General features: G+C 44.5%; 1 protein-coding gene across 1 annotated transcript in view; it reads left to right on the top strand.

Moving 5' to 3' along the window:
- MAML2 (mastermind like transcriptional coactivator 2) overlaps positions 1 to 7,953 on the top strand; it is a 209,777-nt gene extending 201,824 nt beyond the window's left edge. Inside the window, exon 5 of the mRNA XM_042023744.1 lies at positions 3,198 to 7,953. Within this exon, the coding sequence (XP_041879678.1) occupies positions 3,198 to 4,180 (983 nt within the window). The 3' untranslated portion in view covers positions 4,181 to 7,953. The remainder of the gene's footprint in view (positions 1 to 3,197) is intronic.
- The last annotated feature ends 15,710 nt before the right edge of the window (positions 7,954 to 23,663 follow it).

The following is a 23,663-nucleotide window of genomic DNA, read 5'->3' as shown; positions in this document are numbered from 1 at the left end:
TTTGCTCAGATCAGGGAAGAAGAAACAAAAAGCTAAATAAAATCACACAGGCTGGAGAAACTTGGTTAAGTATTTTATTTCTCTATACTTTTCCCCAAAGTGCCATGCCGTGGCAGGAAACCCCCAAGAAAAGAGCAAGTGAATCAGGTAGGGAAGCTGTTTCTCCAAATTGCTGTAGCCTGGGGTGCCCAGCTGCTGTACACAGTGCTTCTGGGGAAGGCATTTCTTCCCATCTGGAAGAAATAAGAATGGAAAATACTTGCATTAAAAATAAAAGCATAAAAATAGCAAAACAAAGAAAGAGGAAGCTTCGTCTTTTGGCAACAAGTACAACCCCTTACCAAACAGTTGTGTTCTTTAAAAAGTGTAGCATTCACAGGAGCAGTGTGATGGTAGCCCTGGGGTCTGCTCAACAGCTGGCAGGATCACCCCAGGAGGGGCTTCATCCCAGTGGCAATGAAGTGACTCGACAAACTTGTAGTTCAGCTGGAGGCTGAGAACCATCTCTCCCCAGCTTGCAGTTCCAGATCTTTTGAAATGCCACTGAATTCTGTACTGTTCCTCCTCTTTGATATGGGCATAAGGGAGCAAACAATCAGGGCCCCATCCCTGTTACCCCTGCAAAAAGATCACAAAATCACAGAAAGGTTTGGGTTAGAAGGGACCTTAAAGATCATCTAGTTCCAAACCTTCTGCCATGGGAAGGGACACCTGTCACTAGACCAGGTTGCTCAGAGCCCCATCCAACCTGGTCTTGAATACCTGCAGGGATGGGATACTCACAACTTCTTCACTAGTCCAGTGTCTCACCATCCATGAGTAAATTTCTTCCCTATATCTAATATAAAACTATTCTCTGTCAATTTAAAGTCATTCCCCCTTGTCCTGTCGCTGCATATCCTTGTAAAAAGTCCCTCTCTATCTCTCTTGTAGCCTCCTTCAGGTACTGGAAAGTACTAGGTCACCTCAGAGCCTTCTCTCCTCCTGACTTAACAACACCAACTCTGTCAGCCTGTCTTCATAGGAGATGTTACAGTAGTTCCGAAAACGCACAGCCCACCAGCAAAGCCAAAGATGGGGCTAATCATGTGGTTGCCAGCTGAGCACTGATTCTGGGAATTTGATTGTCCCTGTTGGGATAAAACCAGGTGGACTCCCCATAGCATATCCTGTCCCAGGGGCTGCCCAGCACAGGGACTGAATCTAGGTGCTTAAGTTAGGACAACACAGTTAGGCTAATTAGATCCTCTACAGTCAAGTGTCTCCCACTTAGAGCCTGTTTGTGGAACAGGCTTCCTTCCAGGATAGGGGGAGCTTCTTAATTTAGATATCTATGTTTATATTGATTTGGAACAAGCACTCTGGTTGTGGAGTCACACTCAGTGTTAATAATGATTTGGGAAGAGTTATTTTTTAACTCCTTAAGGAAAAAAAAAAATTCTTTGCATCCATTACTAAATGGAAGTTGCATATGTATAAAAATAATGCAGAAAACGCAGAAATATATAATTTTTTCTTTGGTTCCAGTCTGTGGGAGCTGAACATCATTATGGTGAAATTTCAACAGGAACAGTATATTAAACAGCTGTTCCTAAACATAGACTTTTTAAATATGTATGCACATGATTTGTCTTAAAGAGTTTTAAAAGAGTTGGCTGAGAGGTTCTCCAGATTCTTAGTGTCACTTTTTATTTAGTATTGAAACGCCAAGGGAGACTGCTAATGCCATGATAAAAATTAAAAGACTAAGTAGGTAATTGCAGCCATAGTAGCCTAATGCAGAGCTCAGCAAAACTACTGGGGAGCAGATGCAGCCCAAATAATAAAGAATTTAGGAAGGGGAAGATGTAATTAATTTCAAGCAACATGGGCTGATGTTAGAAGAATCTTTTCAAACTTGCATGGTGTCTGTTTCAATGAAACCACAACTTAAAAGGCAATACTTGTTCAGATTATGTCCTTTAAAGCATCTGACTTCTCATTGCCTATTTTGGTTAAGAAACCTGAGTGACACAAAATGAACATAGCTCAAAAGGAAATGGCTGACAGGTCTCCAGGTATCACCATGAGCAGGCCGTGTGATTGAAACCAGACATATAACATTGTCTGAGATGATGCTGAACTGGAAAAATAGAGCTTACTTTACATCCATATTGGAGATGTTCAAAAGTTATTACTGTGACCAGCTATGATGTACAGCTCTGAAACTGAATGTCAAAAACTGTCACGTTCTGAAAGGAGCTCCAAAGGACCAAAGGACTGGAAAACATGCCACACAGTGAGACTCAAGTATCTGGAGAATGCTGCAAGCATGACACAGTCTTGAAGCACCTGTGTAGCAGGAAGGAACTGATGATGGACCAACTAATAAAATTAATCACACAGACCTATATATAATAAGATTTGATGATTAAGTCAAAGTAAGTCAAATTCCACCTGGTTTTGCCATATGTACAAAGGATCAAACCAAGGCAGTGTCTCATGCCCAACAATTGCTATTAGTTGCACCCTATGATATAGCAAATCTCCTCGTTCCTCTTCTGGGAAAGGCTCAGGGAATTCCTGAAATGCAGTGATATCTTGGTAGCAAGCTCATTTGACAGCTTTTCTCACACTTTGGGGGCCACCCAAAGAGGTATGAGAATTTAGCTTGTACTGTGCCATGTGGCACAGATTTCCTCGGCTGACCCACACATTGTGTGAAGAAACATCTCCTTTCATTTGCCTTCACCTGGCTTCTTCGGGCCGTGCTTCTTGTAGGGTTTGTACTGGAACCAACAGTAGCAAAGGGAATTAAGCTTTGGAGCAGCTGATTGTGTGCAGAGAGGGTTTTCCACAGTGCCATCTACATTGGCTGTGTTTAAAAAATGATTGGTGTTTTTCAACCAGTCTCTCAGGGATTAATTCAGTCTTGCCTTGCTCCAATATTTCTCTTACAATGAGCACCACTTTTGGCTCATGGTGCTCTCCTCTGAATGGATGAAAAGATCACAAGTGGCTTAGGATAGGCCAAACCACCTTTTGGATGATAGGCATCTTCAAGGCCTTTAGCAAGTTCTTCTAAGTCCTCTTAAGAGCAAAGTGTCTTCTTCAACAAAATCTGCTCATAGAAAACTGCATTTTTGAGCCATATTTGAATGGCACCACACATTGATGCACTCGTGCTTGTTGTAACACTTCTGTTTTCTCCTTTCCAGGTGGTTCACCAGCTGTGAGCATGAGCTCTAGCAACATGTCCTTATCCAACCCAATTTCAACTCATAGCATCATGCCCCAGAGCTCCAGCCTCATGTCCACCCCTGCTGGAACCCGGATGCCTTCTGTTCCTGCTGCTCGGAGTATGGGCTGCTATGGGAACCTTCCTTGCAACCAACCAAGCACATACAATGTGACTTCAGGAATGAACCAAATGCAGCCACACAGAAACCAAAATCAAGTTCTGCCCAGTCAGAATAACCCCATGGTGTCCCGGCAGCAAACCATGACACAGGGAAACAATGGGGCGGCTTTTGGGACGGGGTCGGTGGTCAACTCTCAGCAAATAAGGCCAAGCTTGACCCATGGAGTGACAGGTATCCCTGCTCAACGGCCGGCCAATGTGATGATCACAGCTTCTGCCAGTGCCCAGAACTGGGCCCCACAAGAGGCTGCAGTGAAGCAGCAGGATGCACTGAAACCTGCAGGGGTCCGTTTCCCCACGGGCACTCCATACCCTAACCAGTCTTTGCAACGCAATGTAGGCAACCAGCATTTTCCTCAGCGTGCATTGGCACCTCCTAACCAGTTAACAGCGGGAGTCCAAATGAGGCCCCCTCTAAACCAAATGCACCAGACTCTAAATGGACAATCTGCTGGCTCACTACGAGGGCTCAGCATAAGACCCAACCAGCTGAGAGGACAGACTGTGCCTACCTTGAATCAGCCAGGAACAAGCATGACACCACCATCATCTCTACCATCAACCGGTTTCACAACTACCAACCAAACCTCCCGGGCTTACCAAGGAAGTGACCATGGTAATGACCTAGCGTTTGACTTTCTGAACCAGCAAGGTGACAGTATAGGACCTGCGCTCAACAGTGACTCGGATTTTATAGATTCTTTACTGAAAACAGAACCTGGTAACGATGACTGGATGAAAGACATCAACCTCGATGAAATTTTAGGGAACCACTCATAAGTGACAGTACCAAGGGGGAGCCAGATGAAGAGGCAGCAAGGACATTAGCTTTCTCTTTCGATGCCAACAACCTGCTTTATTAATTTACACTCCAGTAACTGGGCTGTCCTCTAAAATACAACATAGGGCAACTGCCCTGTTTGAAGACTAGCTCTAGGAACAAAACTGAAGTGACAGCATAAGTCATATTCCTGCCTGCCACAAAGGAGTGAAAACATGTGAAGGGTCTGTTCCCCACACCTGTGCCTGGCCCATTGCAAACTCATCAGTTCTTCTCACAGGGTCTGCAGGAAAAAACGTGTTCAGCTTTCCACACATGGAAGCACCAGACAGTGGTATGGGCTGTGGAACATCATTTCTCTGAGTGCAAGTAAGACCCCAAGTGGTCCAGAGCTCTTCAGTCATCGTGTTCACAGCCCTTAACTTCCTTGGGACTGCTCAGCCCTGACAGCATCAAGCCCTGTGTAAATCTCATGGCATTACAAAAACTGTTTACTTCTGCACAGTACAAACTTACATTTGCTTTCCCAATGATTTTGTTACAAACCCTGTACCTTTTGTAGCACACAGCAGGGTAAGTGGTCTCATCCAAGGGAAGAAGGAAACAGATCATCCAGCATGTTACTCAGTGTGCTCTAGCATTGGTGTGCTCCCTTTCATCAGAGCTTGCAGTGAGTATTAGAGGATGCTGCTGTCCTGCCAGCAGCACCATCATTCTGGGTATTGAGGGAAACATGAGATGAATTACTACCAAAGCTCAGGATCCTCACTTTGCCACCTTTCCCTACCCCAGGGACTCCAGCGACTTAATAGAAACTTGAGTGAGAAGGGTGCTCATGATTTGCCCCTCACTGACTTTCCCAGTCCAGCTTAGAGGAGGGCAAATACCTAAAGTGGCTCAGCTAAGCCACTGTCCTCATTTTCATCTCAAGTCATGGCGAATATCAATCAGGCAGTTCAGTCTGATCTTCTTCTCTCAAACAGGTTTAGCCCAGACAAAATGCCATCATCTGCCTGGGGAGAAGCTGCCATTTTGATTGCACAGCATTTTGGTTCCATCCTGTTTTCTCCTTTGCCATATGGGGGGAGTTGAAAGAGTTCTGGTGCTGGCCCAGGTCCCCATAACTTCTGTCAGGAGTACGAGAGGCTCTGCCACTGAAACTAGCATGCACATCAATTATAACTCTCAGTAGAAGGCTCCACTCAGCCACATCTGTGCTTGTACATGACACAGTTCTGGGGATTATTTCTGGGCACTGGACTCGATCATCTGTTCTGGGTTTGGGAATGGCCTAGCTAATATTGCCCTGAGCAATTTCTGTGCATCACTAGGCTAGAAAGATATCCTGGGGCAAGGACCATTCCCATAGGCAGTTTGCAGCCACCTTGCCTTGAAGGCTAACAGAGCAGAGCAGTAAGGATACAGGCTGTCCCACACCTGCCAGGGAATAGTCTTGACTATATTAAATTTTTTGCTATAGACTTGGTCAGTAAGGGCATCAGAAAGGTAAGCTATGTCACTATAATGCAGTTCCACAGTGATTCAGACAGGATTCATGGATGGGAACAGATCTTGCAATTCAAATGAAAATGCTGTTCTTTAAAATTATGTGGTGCGATGTGTTTCACAGCCTCCTCTGAATTAGCTAAAAGTAGATGTGGCAAAGGAATACAATGCCTACATTCACATGCCTTGGTGCCAAGAGGCATTGCTCTGCCCCTGCAAGTGCTTTATTCATCCTTGTTAGTGGCAGTGGGATGAGTAGACTATTTGACAATAGCCTCTGCACGTATCTGACCTACTTCTTGCAAGAGGTTTTAATAAGGCTTTTCCAGTCATTTCACCCTGTCATTTCAAATGGGCGCAATTTTTCAAGATGTTTCAAGAAGCATCGTCACACAAATGAGCACCAGCACCTCCACAAAAGGTGTAACATGGGCATTTAGTTAGATATGCCAGTTGAGGCTGTTCAATCCCAGAGAAAGAAGAGGGACAAGAAAGCCTGCTGAAGAGTCCCTTCTGCCAACCCAGCTAGTGATCACTGCACACCCCTGCATTGTGTAACGTGGTGACTCAGCTGCCCAGAAAGCTTCCTTTTCTCCCCAGTTTTGGCTGGGGTGTATGCAGTCTCTTTGATATGTCAGTAGAAGTTTTTCCAAGTCTTTGAAGAGCTTTTCAGCTCAGGCCACTGGGGTCCCACCTAAGTTTGGAGAGATACAGATGCGATCTAACAAGTTTGTCCGCATAAATCGTGCAAAACTAGACTGAAGTAGTAGCTTCATGAGTTTCAAGTGGAAGGAGGATTGGCTCATCTGCCTCACACACCCCCTGTCCACGAGCACGTCAGCAGTGACTGCCAGCACTCTAGTAGGAACAGATGGCTGCGATGGATGCCACTGAGGCCAAGGCTGAGTTAGTGCCGCCATGAGCAATGGGCACTGAAGTCTGGTAACTTCATCTACTTTCACATGCCATTGAAAAAGCCACCACTGCTTTCTGTATTGAGACCAGACTGATTTCCAGATCCTCAAATGATGTAAAAAAATTGTTCAGCTGAGGAGCTGGTCCCAAGGAGTCAGGAGTCGGACTCAATGATTCTTGCGGGTCCCTTCCAACTCAGGATATTCTATGATTCTATGGTTCTTTGATATCATGCAGTGGTGGACTCAATGCTGAGTGTTGTCCTGTCGGCCTCAGCCAGGAGTGCAAAAGGCACTGGGCTGTGATTGCCATCCCTGGGAGCAAAATTACATCCTGTCTGAAGTAAATTCAAAAAAGGTAGAGGCCATTTCCAGTCCTGTAAATATATGCCTGATGCATTTGAAATGCAAGCTTGTGAAAGACTCTTGCAACCAAAACTTGAATCCAGTATCATTTCTTCAGAACATTTGTATCTGAATGGAGCTAGTGTCTTTTTTTTCTTTCTTTGCAATGGCTAAGTGCACTACCCTTAAAGTCTATTTTTCATCATTGACTGGGCACTCTTCACAGTATTGGGTTGTAAATATAAAGAATTATTTGTTTGTAAACTTTTGTAAAAACAACAACAAAAAGTAATAATATTTTGGTAGGAATAATAAAAATCATATTATTTGGGTTATATTTATACATATGTGAAATAAATATGCTATCAAAAAGTTGTATTTTATACAAAAAGTCAACTGTTACCTTTTGTATTCTATATACAAAGTTTTGTATGATATGATTGTTTATTTTTATCTGCAGATTTCAATTTTGGGTTTTGGGGGAGGGCAGAATGGGATCACGGTAAAATAGCTGGGTCTGACCCCAAGCTCACTGAAACCAATGGAATCTTTCCATTGCCTTCACAGGGCTTTGAATCAAGCCTTTAAATCACCTTCAGATATGTTTCACATCTGAAGCTCTCTGGAAACCTCAATATGAAAACATTCCAGGTTTCAAGTTTTTTCCCCAAAAAAGGCTTTTATTATTATTATTATTATTATTATTGTTATTATTGTTATTTCAGCTGTTGGGAGGCAGGTGGGACCTATGTAACTGTCATGTCCTTGTTGCATGTATGTCTGCTTTATATTTTCCCCATATTATAAACCAGTGTTTCTCTATACAGACTGAAAAGAAAAGTTGCTGTACAGAAATGTTTGTGTTTATGCATTTTTACATGTGGCTGTATATACCTCCTAGTACTATGCAGTGACACTTATTTGACTCCATTTATTTTTCACCTAAACATGAATAGTATGTTTTTCAGTAGCTATCAAAACTCTGCCAAGTAAATCAATCAAAATTATCCCAAGTGTCTCTTTTCTTACTATGAATTTTATATTGAATGTCTGTTTAGTCAACTGCTCATTCATCTGAGTAAACTAAAATTATGGTGATATTTTAGGAGGGGGGGTTGAGAAAAATGAACATCTGGCAGCTTCCAGGAGCTCAGTCTGCCTCTTTGCCAGAGAGCTGTGATGTTTTCCTACTGACTGAAGACATGACTTCATTACCAGCAAGGGTTAACAAATAATGGTCCACAAAAAATGCTATTTTAGCTCCTGGTGAATGGGTTGATGTAATCTTGCAGCAGAGCAATTTGCTCTGGCATCCTGCAAAAGTTAAAGCCGAGAACTGTGCACTGCCAAGAGTTAGTTACCCCAAGAGGCCTGGGCCAGGTTCCCAAGCCCATGCCCCACCCTGGATCATACCCTGGAGATATCTGCCCCACTCCCCTCAGTATCAGAGACCCCTAATGAGAAACCAGACATCAGACAACTGGCTTCTCCCTTCCTCCTTGCCTCCTCCACATTACACCTCATTCCAGCCTAAAGAGATTCCGGCCTGAAGAGATTCCAGCGTGTACCACATGGCGTTGGGTTGCGGGCTGTTTTACACAAGTATTCATCCCTACCAGGCTATTTTTAGAAGGTCAGCCCTGAGGAAGTGTCCCGTTCCTCGAGAGGCTTTCCGGGCTCCATCTCCAAGTGGGCGGCTCTTCCTGCCCCATGAACTGAGGCAGAAGGGGTGGTGGAGGGGATGTTCCAAAGGGACAAATGTCAGCACATCACCGCCTGTGCTCAAAGGCTGCCTTGTGCTATTTTCAGATAGGAAAAAAAAAGGGCACCCCACATCTTAACTGCTTCGCTGCTGGTGGAGATGATGAGGGACTGCCATCCAGCACATCCACCCTTTTAGTCCCTCTCTACTCACCTTCCCCTACAGGGTAAGCAGGAATGCATCTCCCTCGGTGCCCCTCACAACACCACTTCTGCTGGCTGCTGCCTTCCCAGGGTTTTTTTGCTAATGTTGCTCGGTCCCTCCATTGTATCTGACTCCTATTCACAAATGGCTCATTTGTTCTTCCCTGGCATCTGGTGCTTTCACAAGAGGGATGGGGGAGGATGTTGGCAGATGCCCACTGTCCCACTGCACTGGCTGTGCCCGTACTCCCCATCCTGGGTGGACATGCTGAAGTGAGGAGGTGCCCAGGAGGTGTGTGGCTCTCTCCTCACTTCAACATTTCCAGCGCAGGTGGTAGAAAGTGCTTCCCTTGCACTCAAGGGGGAAAATAAGGCACAGTCCCACTCACCCAAAGGTAAATCCGAAACAGATCAAGAAACTCATGCCCTAAAGGTGTCACTTTGTCTATCTCAGCTGTAAAGGCAAAAGGCAAGGCAGGCAGGATGTGGGAGCCTCAGGCAGGGCTGCTGCCCACCTGCAGAAGGTACCTCTGCAGCCTGGGACCTGTCCCTGGAGCGTGGCTGTCCGTGCAACCAGGCTCTGAGTCCCTGGTAGTGCTTGGGTGCCATGACCACCCTCCTAGAGGTCCCACGATCAAAAGCCATTCCTACTGTGGATGCAGGACAAGAGGGATAAGACAGTATAAAACACAAGTCACCCTGCACTACATGGCATCCACACCAGAAAATGTCCCCAGACCTGTCTCCTATGCCCAGGGAGATGTAGCCAGCGAGACCACATGGAGGGGGTGTGAGATATGAGTGGCACTGAATATTTTCCCTGCCTGGCCAGATGCAGCACAGCAGGAATTGCACCAGGCCCAGGCGAGGTCTGACCTTTCCCACTGCATCCAAATCACTTGGTGGGAACCACTACCAGCTCGGGCAGCACAGCCAGGAGCGCTGCTCCCTCCCACGGCAGCATGGAGGCCTGGCAGCTGCAGGAACAGGGATGACATGGACAGGATTCCTCCTCCCACAATAAAAATTTCAACCATGGTAAAATCTTACTTCATCCTAATTTTTAAATTAGGCATTCTGGGTCACGCAAACCACTTTAACAGACCCTCTTTACTAGAATTCCAAATCATAGCCCAAGTATCTTTATAAATAAAATACAAAAATTATTTCATCCATTTCTTGTTCACAAAATTATTACAAACTAGCTCAGCCACAAGTTACTGTCATACTGGAGGACTTGCATGTTGAAGGGCATATGCTCCAGAAAAGGTCAGGCAAGCTGAAAAAGCAGGATGATTAGGACTTAGAAATCTAGGCTTTAGAAAACCAAAAACAAAGCCAAACCAAATTAACCCAACAACAACAACATAACTAACAAACAAACAAACAACAACAAAACCCACAAGACCAAAGCAAACAGAAGAAACTCAGCCTGAAGTAGCATTTGGCAAACTGGCATTTTCATTGCAAGGAGCTCCTTTAAAAAAGCTGAAGCTGAAATGATTGTTTTTCCTGTAATGACTCAGCCTCCTGTGTGCTGAAGATCGAGCACCCAGCAAGCGACGGCTTTTGACGGCCTTTGTGGGTGGAGACATGGATCTTCGTGTTGCTGGAGTGCTGTGTGCCTGGGTACCAAGGTCAGATGAGCTGCTCCAGCATCCTCAGGACGAGCAGTGGCAGAGGCAGCCTGAGCCTCCCAGAGCAGCAGGGATAAAGCCCCACTTGGCTGCGCTGCCATGTGCCAGGTGAGCAGCTCACTCTCCCCAGACATGTCGTGCATTCCTGTACATGGCTTCAGACAACAAAGATGCTCTATCTACATTTTTTTGGAGGGCTGCCTGGCATGTTTTCACTCTGGCTGACTGGTCTGCCTTGTTTGACAGGACACAGTTGCTCTGTTTTATCCTTCTTGCCCAGGAATATTGGGAAAATCCTGTGGGGCTGTTAAGTGTTTGGGTGAAATGCTGAGTGTAGGTGCAGCCATGCAGCTCCTGTTGAAGTTAACAGACCTGGTGGCAAAACCTACCCCTCAGTATCAATTTGAGATGAAAGGTAAAGTTCCTGGTTGTTGTGGAGGTCAATGAACATCATGTAAGGGCAGGGCTTGTCCTTGATACCATTATGTTGGAGGGTCATGGTGAAGATAAAACCAGGGAATGTATTCAAATGGCCTCTAAGTACAACAGGGAAGCTCAAATCTAGAGGCCGAAACATTTTTTTAAAAATTAAATTAGTTCTTGAAGAGGTCCTAGAGTACCAGCTGCTGAGAAGTATTTATTAGAAATTATTTTGGTATTGTTTAAGAATCTGATATGGAAAGCTCCTTCTTGTAGATGTGGCCTATAGGGTTAGTTCCATAAGCTGATTTCATGAACAAGTGGCCACACATAACAGTCAAGTTAATTTATGAATAAAATTCATATATCAATGAAATTTCCATCCGTGAAAGACATCTAACTTTTTCAAGGAAAAACATACAGTAATTTGGCTGCATCTCTTCAAATTTATTAGAGAAGGAAACTGATGAGTTTTCCCGAAGTGCAGTTTTTAAAAAGAGCAATATGTCAGAGTGCACATGCCATATTATTTGATTCCTCAAATTTAGCAATGTCTTTAAGGTAAATACTGAACAATGTCTAAAAATACATGCATTGGGCAATATAACCCTTGTGAATCTACACAACAGCTTTGCCAATGATGGTTTATTCCTTTTTTGAGCTCCTTCTTCTCTTAAGGATTGTGGTTTTTTTCCATGTTACTTATCCTTTGTTGCAGTGCTAGGTTTGGTTTAGCAAGCTGCAGCTTTCCTGGAGAGCACAGCTGGGATGCTTAGGCCAGAGTGACCATTTTGCCCTCCCGTAGTCCTTTTGGACTTCCCTGAGCTCCTGCTCCGGCTAGCTGGGCTCTACAACACAGTGATGGCAAAGGAGGCAGAGAAGGGACCTCACAGTGGCCTCAGAGCACTCTTAATGTTACCTCTTGTCCCTGCAACCCTCAGAGGCAGAGAGACCTGGTGATCTGGGCACAGGGGGTTTTCTCAGGGGCCCAGGGGCAGTACATGGGCGGAGTTGGGGTACAGGATCCAATTGGGAGAGCCCGAGGGAGCGGCCAGGGCTAGGGGCAAGGAAAAGTGGGGGGGGACAATGTGAAAGGCATTTAATAAGTGAATCAGTGGGAAACACAACCCCACAGTCCTTCAGCAAGACTTCTAGCCAGCATATTGTTATTTATAGTACCTCTATGAATAACCTAACTCTACAGCAAATTAAAATCAGTGTAAAGAAACCCGTTGTACTCTCACTGATTTCCTCAGTGTGAACATGTTAGCCTTGATCTGTTGGATAACCAGGCTCACAGGATGTCTACAGCAGAGGTAGGAACCTCATGTGTGTTTCCAAAAAGCTGATCAAAGCTGCAGGGCTATGTGATATCCCCGCTCACATGTGAGCAGCAAGTTAACTTGCATTAGTACAGCTAAAATCAGGATTTCATGCATAACACTCCCTGAAAGCCACCTTTTCCCTTCACTTAAGCAACAACTCACTAGCCAAAGGAGTTTGCCCATAGTTACAGGGCATCTTTATGCTATTACATGCCACACTGGTCTTGATTAATTGTGTGGCTCTTACTGGAGTAAACCCATCCCATGATCATCTTATTCATTAAGGTTCCCTCCAATGCCAAAGACTTAGTCTAGTGTGTTCTACCATATAAACTGCTAGCTTCTGACAAATACCAATAGACCATCTGTTTATGCTGGGCAGTTTAAATCCTTCTCATAGAAAATATCTGGGGTGCTTCAGAAGGTTACAAAGAGAAGCTTTCAACAGCTAACAAGACAGTGCTGTTTAAAGAAGTAAATCATTTTTGAAAAAGGAATTTTAAAAACCGTTCACGAAGAACATTTCATTAGTTTCTCAACATTGAATATAGTCTTTTTAGAAGTGACTCAAATGCACAAAACAGCACAAAACCTCAGAAATATTCTTTTGTTATATCTGTCTTTTTAACCCTCAGTAGTGGCCTATTTTGTCCTCCCTTTTGGTTTTCTTTTTAAAAAAAATTTAAAACTGAGTCTTTTTTATACACTTTACTGTGCCTCCAAAGCCTCCTGCTATTAGATCAGTTTTAGCTTTCAGCAAGCGAGAGTGTGCAATAAAGAAAAACTTCCCAATGGCCACCAACACTGTGGCACAGCGTAGCTGTGCACTTGGATGACAGATTAGCTCCAGAAATGCTACTTTTTATTAAATTATCTAAGCTTTCATCTGAGGATGCTTTCACCAGGCTTTTACAGCCTTTGATAAAAGGCAAGATTTTTGATAAGGAGCCCAAAGCTTGGCTCCCATGCCTACATTGATCTACATGATGATGTCTGGCCCTCAGATTTTAGCTTGTAGAACAGTGCCACCCTGGTAATATGATGTAGCCCAGGAAGAAATAAGCAATGCAAATGAACAGAAGTCTAGAAAATATATAGAAAAGAATGTTGTTTAGCCTGAAGAAGAGGAGGTTTGAGTGGGAATAGGAAAGAGATTTTTTGAATGGATTGCTGCCAGGGGAAAAGATTGGTTATTTTCCATGATGATCTCTACAGGCCAAGAAATCATGGCTTCAGGTTAGATGCCAGGTGGAATTTTTTGACAGGAAGGATAATATGAGGATGGACTGTCTGAGGAGGGTATGGGGTCAGAAGGTCCTCAGGACCTGCTTAGGCAGCTGTCAGAAATGATACTGCTGTGGTTATCTGTCTTCAGCCAGTGAAATGGACTGACTATCTTTTGGGTCCTCACAGAAAGGCAGCAAAACTATTGAAAACAAGTGAAAAGTTTTCATGTTCAGGAAGAAAAGGGGGGAAAAAAGTAAATTGTTTTGTGAGGCTTAAGTCAATGAATACTTACCAATTCAAATGAACAGCAATGCATCCCAGCCCACTCCCCCATCCTGGAGGGCAACTACTTAAATCCCACTCTGTTCCCACACCATAAAAAAACAGCAGGAGGCTTGAGAGAGGTGAGTGTCCCAACTCTCATGTCTGCTCCTTCAGATGTTTTCCTGGGAGTGAAGTTAAGGAAATCTTCTATTTCAGCTCCCTTTCCTGAAGAAAAATATTTTGATTCTGTGCTTGCACTTTTGTGTTAAAGTTACCAGATCAGTCTGGCTAATCACAGGAATGATCAGAAGCTCTCAGAGATACCCGAATCCAGCCTGGAGCATGTCTAAGTTGATGTCTTTGTTCACTTCACAAAACTAAATAGGAGTACCTTGGGAGAGGATTAGGTATCTGCAATTCAATCCAGATGATTGCTTTATCATGGAAAACCATCCCTCTCTGTACCACCCAGAAGGACAGCCATCACAGGATGACAGTACCACGGGCTCCTGTTCCACCCCAGTTGAAGCTGCAGGCTTTAGAGACAGAGCTAAAGGATGTACAGCTGCTACAGGAGAGGGTCTTAACAGCGTGTGAACGCCATGTGCTTGTAAAGGTATTTAAAGGATTAGGGGAGAATTAAATGTTTGTCTGTCTTTGTTGTTCAGCACAGCTTCAAAGCTGGAAGACTATATTAAAGGAGATATTTCCCGTCTTTAAATACCGGAAGGAGACTGCTAAAACAATAGCTGGGAAATGCAGGCATAACCTAACAGATTTATACACAAAGATGCTGGATGATTCTTACTGGATGGGTGAAGAGCATGCTATTCTGCAGTATAAAACAGTGATATAAAGGTCACAATTTCAAATACCAGTGAACAATCCCTAGCAGGGACACAAGAGCTGGCTCAGGATTCCTCTCTGGGAAACAGAAGGCAAGCATCCTGGCTGGTGGTTTCAATTCACCCCTCTGCACTGGGCTGTGGGTTAACTGGCCAGCAGCAGAGCAATGCTTCCCATGGCCTCTCCTCAAAGCAGTTCTCTTGGGCAGCCAGGGGTGGTCACCAGTTTATCTGCTGCTGTTAAATCTGCCTTGTACCAAGAATCAGAGCTCTTAAGTTCCCCAGACAGGGAACTTTCTCTGTAACCTTTCAGGAAAAAGCAAGTCTGTCTAGAGACAGAAACACTCTTGGAGAGATGCTCAGGCCAGCAGGTGCTTTCTGGGGAAAGTTTTAGTTAAGGATTCAAGTAAACTCAATGCCTTAGCTGGCAAAGGGAAATGGAGAGTCTTTCTCAGAGAGGTTATGCCATTAAATCAGATTTTTACTGAACTGAGAAACTTGCAGCTCCACAAATAGGGCTAAGAGGGTCTTAAGACACCTTGGTGTGCTCCTGATACCGAGCTATTCTGCATAGCTTAGACAGCTTTGGGGACATGGCCTAAGTTGTGGCTCACAGCCTGCAGTAAGTGCCTTCAGGTACCAGAGCTCTGCCCAGGGCAGCCACTCTGCTCCACGCTGTGGCTGCACTCTGGCTCCAGGCCCTTCTGTCTCCAGCATCATCCTCTCAAAATACCAGGTCCAGTGCTTCTGAAAGCATCTTTAGAAGGCAGACCGATGGCTGTTTTCTGCATGAGGGAACATCTCTTCCAACTGCATTTGGGAGTTTTATGGATTATTCCTCTTCACTATTCATTCTTATTTTATTCATTATAGAAAGGGCAGAGCAAAGGCAAAAACCTCACTCATTATATATTTCTCCTCTTCCAGCCTATTTCTCTGAGAGATGTCATCACTGAAACAGTTAATTGGGAATAGTAGCAATTTATATCATCCTCAGAGAATAAAGGAAAATTCTTTCTAACAGCAAACCTCATTCTGAGCAAACACAGCCCTGAGTTCCTTGGCTGCCCATCACCTAAACCAGCTGCATTATTTGTGACTTCACAGGCCCCACAGTGAAGAAAATAACTTTATTCATCATCATTGTCATCATAGTATAAATTTGAAATGTATTCGGGTTAGTTTAATGAGAGTGGGAATGTGCTCCCAAGAACATTATACAAGTATTTTTACAATGTGCACTGAGCTAACAGATATTCAGGTTATTGAGCAACATGTTCATACAGCCAAAGGCTTTATATCTTGGCCATGAAGAATGCTGGAGCAGAACAAGGACATTTCTCTCCTTTCCTTCTTTTCCTTTTTAAAAGTGAATTGATATCTCTTACTGGGGATACTGGTCCCTCCTACATTAGGGTTACTTAACCCTTGCCTTTACAATGGATGCTTGTGATCCTTTTCTGGGAAAGGATCAGACCTCCATTTTTTTGGAAGCAGGTATTCATACTCTGTACAGGGAACGTCCTTGGGGTAAAAAAAGCATCTTTGACTTGGAAATTCCTCTCTGCTTTGGTTGAGACATTGAATGTTAAACTTCTGTTATTTCACGTCTCAGTTTCCTTCAGCTGGAAAGCATGCTGGCAACACTCCAGACTGACTGAAGCATTGAGGGATCTATGAGGCACATGCTGATGGTTCAAGCCAGGGCTCATTCTGAATTCCTGCTGACTTCAGGCACTGCCAACACCACAAAGCACCTCTGCTCTCTGCAGTTGCTTTTGTAGCAGAGTTGGCCAAAGCAAACGTGTCCCAGCCAAAGCATCAGCCTCCAAACTGTCTCTGCTCCTGAACCACCTGAGCTTGTCTGTCAGCATGCTCAGGATGGGCTGGACCTGTTGACAGAGCAGCAGCAGATATTGGGCAGAGACACAGCTGAGCTGCCTGAGCAGTTGCAGCTGGGCGATGGTGGAGGACTGTGCTTCATGTCACCATCCTGTCACAGCCCCCTGGGGCCCCCATGACGGACTGAGGGATGCCATCTCTGAGTAGGGGAACAAAAAAGAACAGTTGCCTTAGGTGTCTTTGTTCTCCCTCCGCAGCAGTGCCAACACATGCAGCACTAAAACTCACTTCTCATCCTTCTCCTTCCTTGTTTGGGTCAAAAATTCCCCAGCTAAAGAATGAGGGTTAGCATCTTCCTTCTTACACTCACCACCAGCAGTGTATGCCCCTCTTAATCCCCCAAACTTCAGGGACCTGAGGCCCTTGTCCTTCAAGGGCAGGAGAGAGGATATTGGATTGTGCTCCTTCTCCTTATCTTTTGAGCCAAACACAAGACAGCAATCCTTTTCAAACATCCCAGACCCCAACCAGACAGACATGCACAAGCAGAAAGAGGGTATCAAGATCACCAAAGTCTCTGAGTTACCATACTGAAGGCTCAGAGGTGACTCACTGTAGATAACAGTAAGGTAACTTATTACACTCACATAAGAGAATCAATGCTTCATTTTGGCCTTCACAAACTGCAGGAGCTATATTTCAGCACTTCATCAGAGCCTTGCTATGCAGGGTAAAAGCAGTTGACATGCAAATGCTGAACTATGACCAGAAGTGGCATATTTGGTGTTGCTTGTGAAGCCTGCACTCATGTGCAGGCATAAAACTGGTGTTTAATTGCACAGTTCCTTTATGCTTTTGTCCTGAACCTTCCCTGCATCCAGCACTGAGATGGGATGTCTGAGTGGGATCCCTTTAGGTTATACTGGGAAGTTTGAGAACCTGGCATTTCCTAACTTTTGGTACACATGGCATTGCATCCTAAATATTTCTTTCATGCATTAATTTGATGAATACAACACAGATTGATGTATTCATCAGTCAAACAAGTGGCAGAATGGACAAAGGCTGGCTGCTCCCTTCATGATCTAAAGCTAGCTTCAAGAGGAGGGCAGCGCTGTTCATGCCTAGGAGAATGGTAACAGCAACTGGTGCTCTCAGCTCACGTCACAATGAGAGTCTGAGACCACTTGTAGGACACTGCAGGCTCCTGCAGTTGTGCACTTCCCTGACTAGCCACTCACTACCACCTTCTTGGGAGAAGCACACACTCCCCTTTCCAGCTGTCTGGTGCTCTCAGAAGCATTGCCCAGCATCCCCATACTGGGTGTGTAATGGTCCTGGAGTCAATGAGAAACAACTCCCTGGTTATGTCCACGTTGCTAAAATAAAAAATGATCAGGCAGATGCTGGCCATGCAGCCAGGTGGAGCAAACTGGCTTCCGCTCACACCAGAACCAGTTCCTTCTGAGCAGTCTTGCCTCATCCCTTCAATATTTGGCCTGGTTCTCCTCTGGCCCCATTAAGGCCCTGTGATCTGCCTTTTCCAAATTTTAGTTCCATTGGAAATGGCAAAAAGCTTCTTCCCTTATTGTATCCATGGGCTTAATGTGTTTTCAGTAGCTTCCTGAACATTTTTTACAGCTCACACACTGCAGACAGGTAACTTACACAGAGCAGACAACCAAACACTCTCAAATACTTCATTTTTATTGCACTCACTGTTAAGCTTGCAACTCCCCATCCCTTTCATCACTAGAGCGCAACACCCTGCTGCTTTTAAAAGAAAGTATGAGCCTTCCACATGGAAATTTGAGCCATCAAATAAAAGGGAAACCAAAAGGAATTAATTTCTACTGTGTTTTATATTCTAGAAGTGTCCTTCTCATTTTTAATATCATCTTCAGATCTTACCATCAACATTTTATTGTGTTTCATTAAAACACTACCACAAAGTGCATCTTCCCTAACAGAAAAGGAAGTACAAATGCGATAAAATCAAGTATTCTTAACCATTTCCCTAATTGTAGCTATTAAACATAGCAGCTGCAGATTAAAATCTCACTTTGAGAAGTCTGTGTGCACATAGACAATAAAGACAGTACTATTTCAGACAATGTAGACGTAAAATTACTTAATTTAAAATGAATGTTTGCCTGAAAATTGGTGTATAAATCAGGACTGTAAGACACAGATTTGAGATCCAAGAGGTATAGAGACTTTTCTCCTCCATGAGAACACCTTTCCCCATCTCAGAGGTGCTGAGGCTTCAGACACCCTCCTAATGTCTGACAGTACCAAACCAATTCTTGCCCCCACATCCTCCCTTCATGCAGATCACCCTAGAACTTGTGGAAATACATTTATTTCCAGAAGTAGTGGTTTAACAAGCACCAGAAATTTCAAATTTAACTCCTGTGAGTAATTCTTTCTTACTTCATGTTTGCCACACTGGAGACCATTACACAGGTGCCAAGGAGCTGCTGGAGTGCAACAGCCCAAACCTGTAGACAGCCAGACAGTTGCTGTGATGTATTTAGCCCTTCAGGAGAAAAGATGCTTTATTCGAATTGACACAAGAAATTGATCTGTGTGTTCTGCAGCACGCAGTGGAAGTCCTGCCCCTAGAGCCTGAGGCCTGCAGCTCTCCAGGTGCCCGCACCCTCAGGCTGCCTGTCTGCTCAGCACTACAGTCCATGCCTTGGACTGCACCGGTACCATCATGTAGCTGTAAGCAAACACAGGCTACAGAGCACTGCAATCATGCACAGGCCATCGAGAATTAAAAGCATAAGGCAGTTAAAAGCCAGGTGAATTGCCTGACTCCAGCAGACTGTACACACTGAGCACACAGTGGGATGGATGCTGATGTACTCATTAGCCTGTGGCATATTTAATTCCTGACTGTTCTGTGGGCAGCCATGAAATGGTGGTGGGAGTGAGGACAAGAAAGCAGGAAGAATAATAGTCTGCCCATCAGAAGTGCTTCATAAACAGGTAACAAGCTATAGTGTACAGGATTAGGTCCAGGCTGAGTCCAGAGCCCCATGTCTGTAGCACCTTGCATCAATACCTGCATGACTGCATAAAAAATAAAAAGCAATTAAGTGACTAAAAAAAAGTGATAAAGGGTCATTGAACATTAGTTTCTGCTTCTGTCAATCACAGAGGGGGTGCAAGGCAAAAGCACTGTCGGGGTGCCATCACAGCCAGTAAAGAACCACCCTGTGGATGAGCTGAGGTGACCACTCTGATCAGGGTAACCAGAAGTATAGTTACCTTGGAGGCACAGTGACAATTTAAGTGTAGCTGTAAGTCATAAGTCCCTTTGTTTTGACTAGTTTCTAACTTCAACAGCACAGGCATCATGCATCAGCAGGACCAGATCTGTGCATGTACCCCATGACCATCTTGTAACAGATGTTCTTGCAACCACAAGCAGCTCTAGCTCCAAATCACAGCCACAGCAAGTTGTTCTTCATCAACCTCTCTGCCTGTGCCAAAGCTCTTGCTGTTTCTGACCTCATACTTTATCAGCTGATGGGGCTTGACAAAAGGAACACATGCCACCTCCAGTGTGATTTGATGATCATACATCACAGTGGGATCTCACCAGTGACAATATGCCCTTCCCAAGGCACTGAGAATCTTTTATCGGCTGCCCACTGCCCTTTTGCTGTACATCAAGGAGACAAGAAAATGTAATAAATCTCAGAACCATTTTAGTGAATCAAAGGAGAGACAAGGGTGTCTCTGGTTGTGTGGTTTTCAGAACAATTATGGGACTGAGTCATGCTGCAAATTTGTTGGACTCATTGATGGGGACTAGACTAGAGAAGGCACAGTGTGTGAAGCTGCCTTTGCCATGAACTATTTAATGTGCTAAGAGGGCACAGGAATATGTGAGTATAGTGGCAAAAATATGGGAGATCCATAGAGCTGCAGCAAAGAGAGCTAGTTTTAGGATGGATAAGATTTTAATGTTGGGGCTGGAGCAAAAGGGACAAGACAATCATTTTCAGAAGGGATTAGAGCTCTCACTCCCTTATTATTTATAGGCCTTTCAACCATGGGATGAGTTGTATGACAGGAAGAGAGGGAGGGAGGGGAATGTCTGATGAGCTGTACCGTGTAAGGACAGGTTACTACACAGACTGCAGCAGGGGAGCAAGCTTTCTCAGAGCAGATCATTTGAGCACATGATCCTGCTTCATGGCCTACCCTTTGACCACTGTAGGAGCTTGATTCCTCCTCTGCTCCAGGGACATTTAGTCAAGCAGTCACAGACCATGACCAAACATCCCTGTGAGACTCCAAAAGGTTGTGCCAGGATGCCTGGAATGTGTGACTGTCCCTAGCTTTGGTGAGCCCTGTGCTCACAGTGTGAGACACAACAGACCTGTGTTTGGCTCTGCAGCAGCAAAGCTGAGGAGCTAATCCAGCAATGAGAACATCTGGATTAATAACATCTGGCATACTCATATGGCAGATGTATGGACCACACATACAGAGCTAGAAAGCCCCTAACTCAACAGACACATAGTTTAAATACAATGGATACAAATAGTATCTCACTTTCACCCAGTAAGACTGAAGCAAAAGTCTTACCTCTCCTCACTTAATCATGTTTTACATGGTACATAAAATTATCCTCTTTGTGCTCTGTTCACCACAGCTTTGACAGCCTCTAAACACCTAAGAAAGCCTGGGGCTATGTATTTTTCACTTTGTATATGCTACAACCACATACAATTTCAGGAAGTATTGGAGGATGTCTGCTTGTCTTTTACTTGGAATTAATCTTTTACACCTTTGATTCAAGGAAGTTCCTTGTTATTCTCACTTTCAGATATCACTCAGCTGTGTCAGACACACGGCATTAAAATGAACACAGATAATTTTATTACTTATCCATGATGTTAATTTTATTTTACTGTTTCCTGTGTTGAAATGGCAAAATGACAGAACATTCTCAAATTAAAAAAAAAAAAAAAAACCCCAAATGATGATACTTGTAAGATAATGGTAAGGGATGTGGTAAGCAAAAGTAGGTTAACTTATTTTACATCAGTTATACAACAGTCTTGTGAATTGTCCTTAATTGGTTTTGGTTATGTCAGGCCTTTATTTAATTCTCCATCACTTTTAAGAGCCCTGAGGTAACGCACTTCACAGAGAGAATATTCTGACTGACTTTGAAAATGTGGTATTGTTGAGCAGAAAGACTCCCTGAGCAGACTGCTAGTTTCTTTCAGCAGCAGGAGAGATCCAGGAGGTGATTAGCTTTGTTCTCATTTACAAAGCACCAGTGGGAATTTCTAAAGGGTTTCACAGGCCCTGGGGATAAGGCCAAGAACAAAACAGGGCAGTGAAAAGCAAATAGAGCACTTCATCAATAAACTACTTAGAGATGCCACATCAATAGTAAATTAGGAAGAAAGGAAGGCACTCTAATACTTTCACATAGCAATGGAGGTTTATATATTGTTTTTATTCCTACTTGACTTTTTTTAAACAACTGCACCTCTATCAAACTAAGCTTAGCAGAGGGAATAGAGGTAATACCAACTCGCCACAAGGCTATTTGATAAGATTTGAAAGGCAGACATACCCTGCTTTGTGCTGGTTCTACAGTGCTGACCTCTCCCAAGGGTTACTACCGCCAGGAACTCTATCCTCGGAAAGGCTGGGAAGAGAGTGCAGCAGTGGGAAAAGGCTACCAGGAACTGCCCGACTGCTTACCAAAGATGCTGAAGTACTGCTGCCACAGCACCCCCTGCCCGCATGTCCCCACAGAGGACACCATCTGCTCGGCAGACACAGGTGTGGATGGAAAGCTAAACAGAAGGGGCAGGGAGACAGTATGTCATTAGTACCTCGGTTTTTATTAATAAATGGTGCTTCTAAAACGTCCATTGCTCCTAACCAGAGGGGAGGAAAAAAGATGAACATTTAAAATAATTTTACCGCTGGAACAAAATCAGCACAGGTCTATGGATCTTTTTTGTAATTGCAATGATGTCGAGGCATTTGTTTGGATTTTAATGCTGCAATAAACCACTAGCAATTAGCTAATTTTTCAAACAAGGATCTCACTTTTAACCATAAGACAGAGTTTTCATTTTAGAAAAGCCTCCACAAACTCAATTTTCTAGGCTGAAACCTTCCCTCCCCCAAAACTCATTTGCCAATTTAGTAACTTTTTGTTCAGATGATTAAACGAAAAATACAAAAATAAACCCTGCTTCAACAAAGCTGTATTTTCAAGTTTAAACCAGCCTCAAAACCATCCCACATCAACTTTGCTCAACAGCAGCTGATAGAAACCGAACAAAAGAGCAACAGAGGCAATTTCACAGCTGCATCATGCAGTCTCGGGTGGGGATGCTGCAAACCTGCTTCAGCATCGTGTATGACTTCTGACGACAGGAACAAAATGGGAAACAACAGAGAGAAACACATCAACTAATTTACTCCTTGCAGCTTGAAGAGGGATGATGTTTTGGTAACCATTCTACAGCCACAGAATATACAGACACAGGGTTTATCCTGTTTTGAGGTAGTATTTAAAACAGGAAGGTCCATTTGGACCGATGCTCCTGACATCAGATGCTCTTTACCAAACAGGCCTTTCTGGAAACCCACCTGCCTCCTAGCACATCCCCAGTGGTTCATTATTTTTGCCACATGAGATTCTTGCCAAAACAGCCATACATTTGAAAGACATCTGCATCCTTGATATGGGAGGCTTAAGATACAGTTCCCTCAGTCTTTGTAAGCAATGCCAAGAGCTTTTCTCTTGCTCTTCAATTGCTTCAAGGAACAGAACGTACCACGACCCTTCCTGCAGAGCACTTGATAGCGAGCCGTGCCTGCAAAGCCTTCCGGGCACAGATCGCCACGGATGCATTCGAGCTTTCAGTCGGGTGACTTCACCGAGGATCCATGCCAGCGCCCTGCGTCCTTGACTCGTGTGATTGTGACCCGTCACCTTACACAGCCCCTGCTCTCAAGCAGCAAGGGATGCTTGAGAGTGACCATTCCTTTGCTCTCAGGAACGACCACCGTGCTCCGGGGATGGAACCCGGGAACTGCTACCTTCCCTTAGTCCTCAGGAGGACAAAAAGGGACATCGTGGCCCACCCCGTACCCTCACGAACCAAGCCCCACGCCCACCGGAGGGGCGGCCCGGAGGGCTGGCAGCGGCGCTGCCCCGCTCCCGCACCCTGCGGCGGGCGGCGGCTCGGCCCCCTCC

Source organism: Corvus kubaryi, unplaced genomic scaffold (assembly GCF_017639235.1).
Source record: "Corvus kubaryi isolate FWS band 111438036 unplaced genomic scaffold, C.kubaryi_AGA036_p1.0 37256, whole genome shotgun sequence".
In the NCBI taxonomy this organism is placed as follows: Eukaryota; Metazoa; Chordata; class Aves; order Passeriformes; family Corvidae; genus Corvus; species Corvus kubaryi.
This window is presented reverse-complemented; position numbering and strand designations above follow the sequence as displayed.